At 41.6% G+C, this 10,384-nt stretch overlaps 1 protein-coding gene across 1 annotated transcript; it reads right to left on the bottom strand.

Annotated features, from left to right (window-relative positions):
* Positions 1-677: 677 nt before the first annotated feature.
* On the bottom strand, positions 678-9,851 carry LOC147462565 (cytochrome P450 90D2-like). Its single transcript, XM_086484360.1, has 10 exons — positions 9,268-9,851; positions 8,370-8,694; positions 8,051-8,200; positions 6,946-7,275; positions 2,686-2,772; positions 2,009-2,087; positions 1,823-1,929; positions 1,415-1,533; positions 1,027-1,110; positions 678-913 (listed from the first exon to the last, which is right to left on the bottom strand). The coding sequence occupies exons 1-10, from the start codon at positions 9,531-9,533 to the stop codon at positions 832-834; spliced, it is 1,629 nt and encodes a 542-aa protein (XP_086340486.1). The 5' UTR covers positions 9,534-9,851; the 3' UTR covers positions 678-831.
* Positions 9,852-10,384: the final 533 nt, after the last annotated feature.

Raw genomic sequence — 10,384 nt, 5'->3', positions numbered from 1 at the left:
ATGCTAGCAAAAGAGTGAAGAGCTAATGGCTTAGGTGGGAGCAGTTGTAGCCACAACTCAGACAGATTGTGTGTGTGTGTGTGTGTGTGTGTGTGTGTGTGTGTGAGAGAGAGAGAGAGAGAGAGATGTAGAAGCCCATTCCATTGTCCAAACTTAGGGTACACATTCTTTTCCATGCTCTCTCTCACCTCCCCATCAACGAGACAGTGACACTTCTCTATACATTAGAGCATTGAGGAGGCTGATGTATTGAGAGATATTTATCTGCAGGTCATGATGGTGATGTAGTAATTGAAGCAAAAAGTTAAAATGGGTCATTTTCTTGCAATGGTGAATACAAAAAGACCTTAATTAGAGATGCAAGGATACAAAGCATCTTAGCATTGGCTGCATTTGTGCTTCTTCTATGGCTAACAGTGTTGTTTTAGATTCTAGGATCCACTACCACCGACTACTTTAGCTCCACATATTTAGAAAAGCTATAGATGTTTTACATCTATCCCAAGGCATGTGCGCACGCGTGTGTGTGTGTGTGTGTGTGTGTGAGAGAGAGAGAGAGAGAGAGAGAGAGTATAATTTTAAACAAGAGAACAATCCAAAAAGGGAAATTGGTGTGTGTGTGTGTGCGCGTGTGTGTGTGTGTGAAAGAGAGAGAGAGAGAGAGAGAGAGAGAGAGAGATCCAATAACCACGCTTTCTTGGCCACAAGAGCGCGCAGGTCACATACTAGTTCTTGCAAAGAATTTACAAGTTTCCATTGCAAAGTATCTACAATATATATGATCACAAGAAGCTTCTATTGAGTTGAAAGAAGCTGTGTTTAAAGAGGGCTTTAAACACGTGCATACATGACATGTATGGCTTGCAATGTGGGATTGTACAATGTTGGGAAGGACTGATTCTTGCAATTCTGTCTGAAATAAAAACGTGCAAAACTGAAGAATCTAGGCCTTGGAAGTATAAAACAATATGAGCTTCTTGGCAACAAAAATAATGGCATTAGCATTGCCTTTCTTGTATGTCGTACTTGTGTATAATATTGATAGGCAACCTTTTGGCCAACTTTACAAAAGGGAAGTGGGTCAATGTATCTCTTTCTCCGAGCTCCCACCTATCACATGTCACATTGACACCAAATTGCTTGTTAGACATGGGCACCAAAGGCATTTAAAGTTATAACATAAGCCCCTACATTCAAAAGAGGAAAGTGTTGCTTCACATCCATCATTCTTGCTCCCTTGCCATTATTAAATTTTAGCTCCACCAAATGAAAAATGTAAGGGCCACTTGTTACTACTACTACTACACTATTATGAGTGTGGCACCATTATCATCATAAAACTAGACCTTGGGTTTCCTCACTACTTAGACAAGAACCCTCATCTAAACTAGAATCTCCCTCACCAATCACTTACTCATATCTAGTGACAAGATGGTGTAGAAAGACCGCAGCCTCCAATCGCGCAATGTCGAGACCTGCACAATACCGCGGGCCTCCTCCAAATGGCGTGTAATGTGACAATGCCACTTTCTCCTGCAAATATTGAAAATATTTGCTAGCAATCTTGAAAGATAATTTTGGAGCACAAAGGCATAAAGCATTTAGACAAAGCGATCTCAGGTGTAGAGGATTAACTACCATTTCAAAAAATAGATTCGCCCACTAGTATTATGCCAAAGAGAGTCTCCATACAAGCCCCCACCCCCCCCCCCCCCCCCCCCCCCCCAAAACCCCAAAAAAAAAAACAAAAAACAAAAAACTCACTCTCTCCAAATTCACATCACAATAGAAGTTCATGCGACGCGAAGATAAAAAATAGTACCTGCCATCTCCAAGGATTGAATTGATCTGCGTCCTCGTATATAGCTTCATCTAAGTGCACACCTCTAAAGAATGGAAACACTGCCCACCCTTTTGGGATCAAAAAACCTGCTAAGTGGCCAAATGATCAATATCTCTACTAAATACACGCACCTCTCAAACAGTAAATAGCATCTTGAATGCTAACCTTTGACATGGACATCCACTAAGGCTTTACGTATCACGCCTTTGACGATATTTCCTAATCGTAAAGTCTCATTGAGAACCTGCACAAATCATTACCACAAATATAATGACTTCCGTGTTCTTGTTGATCTCACAGTGAATGCATGCTCTCCTTTCCCCTCCCCCCCACCCCCCCCCCCCCCCCCCCCCCCCCCCCCCCCCCCCCCCCCCCCCCCCCCAAAAAAAAAAAAAAAAAAAAACCAAACTAACCCCAATTCGCTAAGCTGTGAACCGTCCATCTTCTTGAACTCCATCATCTTCCACACCACATAGTTCACACTTTGTACGAGTTTTGGGTGTCTGCTTAGCACTCCATGTGCTTGTCTGGGGTGTTTGGTGAAAAAGGAGAGAGGGGGGGGGGGGGGGGGGGGGGGGGGGGGGCAAAGCTAGGATATCATGTATTTGGCTCTTTCATGTTATTGATATTTAATTCCATTCGTGTTATCGTCATGAACCTAAATCTTACGATCTAGACAAAACAAACTTATCCTTCTACCATTTTTGGTGTCTAATATCATATTCCCATGCGCCCTCTTCATGCTACTAAACAAAAAGAAAACGCATTCCCAACCTACATGCTTGTTAAAAAATAAAATTTTTGTGGCTCAAATCAAATTTTACAAGGGTTTGAAATATTACACAGTGAGTGAATGGGAGTTGCATTAAGTAATGTCGCGAATTCATCTTTTCCCCTTTATATTTGTCGACAAAGTTTAGATTCTCCTCCTGCATGCCAATAAACAAAAAGCTTGACGTTAAAATCACAAATCCTCCTCATGAATTTGAAGCACAATCTCACAAGAAAGCACCAATAATACAAGGTGATAAAAGCACACCAGCCTACATCAGAAGGGGCTCGAACATTCCACAAAGAAAATTCAAAAAAGGGGATGTATATAAAAATGGCACTCTATAAATAAAAAAAAACAGGACAAGCAAGTCACACGATCCCTTGAACGAAAGGACCATTCAGACACTTGAAATAAGGCAAACAAAAACGTGTACGCCTTTCTCCTTCTCAGTCCTCAAGAGAAATCAAATTTGCAAACATATAGAACTCCCTTTAGGGTAGATTCAAAGAGGAAATTTAAAAAAATAATCTTTTTTTTTTTTTTGCAATTTAGCTTTATTGTCTTAAAAAATTTAAGGGAATTTTCTCCTCCCGCCCCACTCTTCAACCGCATGTTTTGGTTTTTCAACCGGCTCAAGGCTAAGCCGGACACCATTCCTGCTCGAAGGAGTGCTATTTTCACACTATTTTTCGCAAAATATAGGCGATTTTCCTTTCCTCTTCCTCTCATCCGTCAAGTTTTAATTTAAAACTGGCACGATTGTAAGCTCTGAGACACAGTTTGTCCAAACACTACATATGCCAAACCATATAGTTACCTTTTCATCTCCTCCTTCAAAATGTGGCATGGAATGCAATGTTATTTTGAGCATGTAAGAATTTTTACATCCAACCAGTTAAGGTTCTTTTTCCCGTGAAAACAAATTAAGTGATTTTTGAATTCTTGTTACCCAAAAATCCAAGCGAATACTATTGGCCTTGTCCTTTGGGTAACCTAAAAAGATTGTTCCACCCACTCATCGACTCTCTTTTTAAAGAAATTGGAAAACAAATGTCACCTTTATCTCCAATGGGTCTAGATATGCATAAGACGATGCTTAAATACTTCTACAATAAGAAGGAAGAAAAAAGTATTCCCTCATTAACTTGCCATGTGGAACTGATCGACGAGCTTTATTCCACGCTCTTGCCATGTAGGTCAAAAAAATTGGGAAAAAGAACAAGATAATTGCGAGGACATATTTACATGATGCAAAAAAGTAACAATTCTCACAAAGCAAATTGACTTGATTAATTTGTGATTGATTTTAAATGATTTAATTTACGGCGCATGGACAATACACAATCTTTGAAAAATTAATCCAAGAAATGAGTAAAATAACACTTGCAATTTTTTTCTTTACATGTCAAAACTTGATAAATATGCCCAACTTTATCCCATAACATGTACGATATAGCCGATTTACTAGAACTCTAGCTTGAAAAACAGCTCAAGTTTTGGAATTTCAACTGGTAAAAATTATTACCAAGGTTGCCTTTTTGTGCACTGATATACCTACTTAATGCAATCTTGCATTTCTAGGGATCCTTAATTTCACTATATAGGTGGTTTACGAGAACCCCTCTATATACCCAAGAAGCTCTTGTACAGGAACTCAAACTATTTTCCTTTTTTTCTATACTCACAATAGTCCATCTATATGTATATGTATTCTATAAAGGCAGTGAGAGTGCCCTTTACACGTGTCGAGACCTGCGAGCCGAAGGCTATAGTCCAAAAGTCCTCTACGCATGAAAAGAGAGAGAGAGAGAGAGAGAGAGAGAGAGAGAGAGAGAGAGAGAGAGAGAGAGAGAGAGAGAGAGAGAGAGGCCGGCTGCCTCCATACTAGTATGTTATATTAACTCAGCAAACAATGTACAATGAACCTCAAGCACTATATGTGCCTTGATGGGACAAGGGTTCCAAAACGGGACTATACAATCCATACGCAAGAGACCATATTTTTTCCTTATCCAACATTAGACCAATGGTCTGCTCTCCCCTAAAGGCCACCACCCAAGCAACCCATGCAACTATCAAAACGCACCATTGGGCAAAGACGACAATTGGAAAAAATGGGCCTCAGTCAAAAACCCTCCTAGTGTTACAATTGTTCAAAGCCCATTATACAACTTGGAAGGCTTTTTAAGCTATCATTTAACTAAAAGGCTCTCTATTTTAGATTTGCTCAAACCACAATTTACAATTGTAGGGCATTTTTAGCTATCGTCTAATGAGAACTAATAGGTTATAACTACCTGTTTACTTATTTTGTAACAAGCTTGGACATTCTACGCAAGAAATCAATAGCGACACACGTGAAAACTCCAACACCACAACTTGGAATACACACACACACACACACACATATACATACATACATACATACATACATATATATATATATATATATATATGTATGTATGTATGTATATATATATATATATATATTATATATGTGTGTGTGTGTGTGTGTGTGTGTATATATATGTATATATATAGAGAGAGAGAGAGAAGAGGAGAATCGAGATGAAGAAACAGCGTTCTGCTTCCAAATATGCTAGCCCCAAAGTCTCACGCCCGTTTTGGTTTTCTTTATTGCTTCACAAGGGTATAACAGTTGTGGAGAGAGAGAGAGAGAGAGAGAGACTCATTACAACTTAAGAGGCGCTTGGCCTCAAAGCAACTTCTATGAAAAGCTATGCCCCATAAGCTGCGAATCCCAAAAGCCATGCGCATGCTCCAATTTTTGCAATTTGGTGCTTGTCCGTTTTAGTGCCACACCAGCAAAGGTTGAACATCCACATCAGTAATTCATCACCTTTTTTCTTTTTAAGGGCTTAGGCTCCTCTACCACAACTTCAAAGTTGGTAGGGTTAGGGTTATTAAACCCTAGTCCCTTTAATGTTTAGGTCCCTCTGCCACAACTTCAAAGTTGGTAAAGTTAGGGTTTTTAAACCCTACTCCCTTTAATGTTTTTCCACGTCACAAACTAGACATGTTGTCTTTTCAATCTTTTTTGCATATTTAAACATGTGATAGTCCTTGCTTAGTTAAGTAGTCATCTAAGCTTTGCAAGTTGGTTGTGAGGCGAGATGTATTTGCCCCAAGGTCATGGGCTCAACCCAATGCTCGGGAAAAAGCAATTTCACAACAACCGGCACTTTTCTCTATTTTCTTAAATTTTTCAAGCGGATTTTCTCCTTCTCCCCTCCTTTCAACCGGCTATTTCGATTTTTCAACCGGCTCAAGGCTAACTCTTTTAGAGGATAGGTGGGTCCTCGTGGAGTACTTGCTCCATTGTATTTATGGACATCATTTAGAAAGATGAGTCAAATGGAGTCTTTTTGAAAAAGTTCCCCCTAAGCTTTGGAAGGCCATCCAACTATATTGAATAAAGTGGGGTTGTAGTAATTTTCCCCTACCTTGGAAGGCCATCCAACTTTGGGGAGTTTGGTTGTCTTGTAAACTATAATAAGAACATACCTAAGATCTAAACCGCAAGCTTTCGCAAAAGAAACATGTATGGGCCGGTTCAACTCCATCTCTAACCTGATTACTTTGTTCCTTCGGCTCTCTTGTTTGAAGGCCTAGATCGATATAATGCAATATATGATTATGAGAGAGCATATAATGCTCCAAGCTTACTAGTACACATCATGAAGTATATAGAAGAACATAAAAGACAAGTATAAAGATTTAAAGTAAAGTTGTCTGGAAGAGACATTAAGTTCCTTTCCACCTTTTTTATAACAAAGGCATTGGTTGGTGACTAGTGAGGTAGTAGTCTTGCAAGGTGATAAATATGTCCCTTGCAAAGATGGCATTGAGCTATCGGTCACTATTTGGTGTGCCTACATGATTAAGATGTAAAACTTCTCCATGAAAAATGTGCCTCCCCCACACAAGTGTGACAAAGTGATGTGTATGCTTCAAAAACCCTTCAAGAATCTCTCTCTCTCTCTCTCTCTCTCTCTCTCTCTCTCTCTCTCTCAGACACACACACACACACATTGCATATCACCGACTCGTTGGTTATATATACACGGAGCATCCATATGTCCAATATGCTATTCATCTTTCTCAAATAAACTTCTTCCTCTATCACTAGTAGAAAATTACCCCTTTGTCCAACATAGCTAATATGCTCTACATGTTACCTATAGTCAACGCTTTGTGGTCCATTTAAGATAAGAAGATCAAATATATACTCTTCAAACTTAATTTAAAAATAAAATAAAAAATAAAGAGAGAGAGAGATTGCAAGAGAGGGGAGATGGGGATGTACCCTTAGTTGTAGAAGGGCCCTAGGGCACTCAGAAACATATTTGACGGCAAGGCTCATGAGCATGGCCACCGAGTCCTCTGCTGGAAAAAAGAAGCTTACGATGTTGTCTGTAATTGCATCTAATGGCATTGCTTCAGTTGTAGTAACCTCCTCCCTTTCTCCACCCTCCTCTCTTTCCTTTGAATTCATTAATCTCCTTTCTTCCAATAACACGCCCAGCACATCCAAATGCACCTTGACAACATGCTTTTGTTCCCGATCCGTATGACGTGCATTTCCTTCTCTCTCCTCTATTATGCCCTTGATCATTTGAACCATTCTCGCCCTGCTCTGCATTGGATATCACCCAAAATGACTCAATTAGGTTGTATCATCCACTTAATCAATAAAAACAAAAGACCAAGTAGACAACAACAAAATCATGAACTTAGTAGCTTCCTATGTGCTTTCTCAATTTAGATAGAACCGGCATCACACTCGAGTCCAGGAAGTCTTGCTAAATACAATAGGAAAGTGACTATATTCCTACCTAAAAGATGACCCATTCGGAAAAGATATTTTTTTTATATTCCCCTCCCAAAAGAGCATCTTGCATTGTGTGTGAAAATAGAAGTTGTCCTCCAAGTGTCTTGCTATCAAGCAAGGGCAAGGGGCGAGCCTTAGCACCAACTACCATGGGCGCGAGAGGGTGGGATCAAGGGTGGCAATTGTGCCCATCAAGATCTACAGTGGAGAAGTAATGTCAAATACAAAAGTAATGTCCGGGCCGAACCCCTAGTCCCTCTCTTTACCCACTACCACCTAGAGTTTCCCACACACATGCCTTTACCACATCCCCTGTTCGCATTTACTTGACCATTTGATGTGGAAAACGTTACACCGGCAAAGCAATGGCGGATACTTACAAGGCCTTGCTTACAAACACAAGGCATACGGCATGTGATTGTTGTCGGTGCCGGATTTTAATAGGGCATTCCACCTCCTTGTGCTGGTGGTAGCTTTTGAAGGTTGTGTGTGTGTTTGGGGGGGGGGATCCACCCTTAGTCAATAGTACATGAGGCTAGAGTACAAGTGAGAGGATAAGTGAAAGTGAGAGCATTCTTACTTGAAGGGAGGAATAGAAAGTGGTGCCTGGCAGGTTGATGGGTACCGAAACCACTCCCGCTATGAACTTGTGGAACTCTGTTCGCAAGGCCACTGTGGTTGCTCCCGGATCCAGCCCCACCAGCACCTTGGCCGTCACTTGGAAGCTTATCTGTGTAAACCAATATCCATACTCATTTCACAAGGGGCAACACATTTCTCTCTCTCTCTCTCTCTCTCTCTCTCTCTCTCTCTCACACACACACACACACACACACACACACACACACACACACATTCACATCCATTGTAAAGTCACACCCATGCTTAGTACTAATTACCTTCTTGGCTTCCTCTTCCAAATAAATTGTGCTGTTGGTGTTCCAGCTCTCCATAGCCTGTTGAATGAAGTCTTCAATGTGTCGTAGAAGGTGATCTTTGAGGTCGTCGGATTTGAAAAGTGTCGCCACCACCCCATGTATGCGCTTGTGAAAGCTACCTTCCAACATGAGAATTGCCCACTTCCCCCATAATTGCTTGAGAGAGGTGGGGTAATCAGGCATGAAAAGCCGGCCATCGCTGTTGAGTATGAATCGGTTAACCTCCGCATCCAAGCTAATCACGGTTGGCTTCCCAAACAGATGGGTGGTGAAGATTCTCCCAAACCTACATGTGGTGATCTTGTTTAGTCCCGCGTTTGCTCATCCGTGTGCATTGAATGTGTAGCTAACATACCTCAGATTAACAAACACAGAAAACTATTGAGATTTTCTTAATAGACAGTCATGAAGACACATAGGCTTATCAAACGCTCATTCTTTCTCTGGCACAAATACACATATCCACATGCATCAGCTTGCAAGGACACATGTGCACCGCATGTTATGGACATACAAAATATTCATGCCATCAACACCGACGCACCTTGATCCACGGGGGGGGGGGGATTTCTGTGGTTGCACAAAACAGGGTAAGACATCACAATAGAACATAGCTTTGTGAGGACGACATCACCACTTACTGTGATCGTCTTTCAGTGATTCATATGTTTGCAATTCCGCATGTGTGCAACATGCTCGCACGCATATGCACATAATATCAAATATCCACACAACCCAAATTTCATCAACGCCGATGCGGATTGATGCATGTGGGGATTGTGTGGTAGCACAGACAAAGACCAATGGGAGATGCCATTGCAGCGCAATATATCTTTGTGAGGAGAACAACATTGCTTACCGCAATCGCCTTTCGGCAATGAACGTATCAGGGCAAACCGAAGACCGATAAGAAGAGATGAACTGCATGGACTCCCCAATAAGAGGCAAGCCGAAGGATCCAGGAGGGATACTGTTCTGCATGCGTTTTGCCTTTCTAATGTATTCAGCGATGGATTTCAGGGGCGCTCTCATGTAATGGGAGCTCATGAGAGCAAAAAGACCCACAAGAAGGACAGCAATTCCGATAAAGTCAGCAATGGAAGCCATCATCAGATGGCTGTTCATGGTGAACTCGACTACCAGGGACAAGATGCGCTCATTGCTGTGTGTGTGCGTGTGTGTGTGTGTGTGCGCGAGAGAGAGAGAGAGAGAGAGAGAGAGAGAGAGAGAGAGAGAGACGGTCTGTAGAAGGCGGCTAATGTCTCTGAGCACGCTACGGAGTATATAAATGAGGTAAGTGATGGGTCGACGAGCAGATGGAGGGTGGTCCTTGGAGTGGGGGTGCGTTTCTGAACAAGCGGGGTTTTTGTCCGATCCTTACAACACTTGATTGTCTGTCCCGGGATTCCCTGTCTCTCCATTGTCGCCCTCCTCCTCTAGCCTCTACATACTATGGAGTTTTTTGGTCGGGATTATATCGAATGGGAATCGATCTTGGGTCTACACACTAAGCACAAACACTTTACCACTTCTCTATGGCCCGTCCCTTGTATGTGACTCCCTAGAGCACACGTGGAGGATTGTGAGTGATGCAGTAGCCATGATTTTTTATTTTTTTTTGCCTCCTTAAGGCTCAAATTCGCTTGCAAACCCATACACTAACATAATCTAGTTCCCCCATCGTGGAATTAGTAGGCGGTGCACACTAGTCCCCCAAAACTTGTATGTCACGAAGCTCAAAGCCTTATTGTGTTCCACATGCCGAAAAAATAAGAGTCAACTTAATCGAAGCGAGGGTGGCTTTGTACTTATTACTGCTAGGATTAATGAGTTACTAAATAGCGATTAGAGTGGTGTACTTAACACACACACACACACACACACACACACACACACACACACAGAGTAGAGAGAGTATACACAAGATGTACTCGGCTCACCCAAGTCTGAGCTACGTCGACGAGAAAGAAGCCACT

The sequence above is a fragment of the Adiantum capillus-veneris genome, chromosome 2, assembly GCF_014529385.1.
Source record: "Adiantum capillus-veneris isolate H3 chromosome 2, ASM1452938v2, whole genome shotgun sequence".
NCBI lineage: Eukaryota > Viridiplantae > Streptophyta > Polypodiopsida > Polypodiales > Pteridaceae > Adiantum > Adiantum capillus-veneris.
Note: the sequence above shows the minus strand (reverse complement) of the source record. Positions and strands in the feature narration are given on the sequence as shown.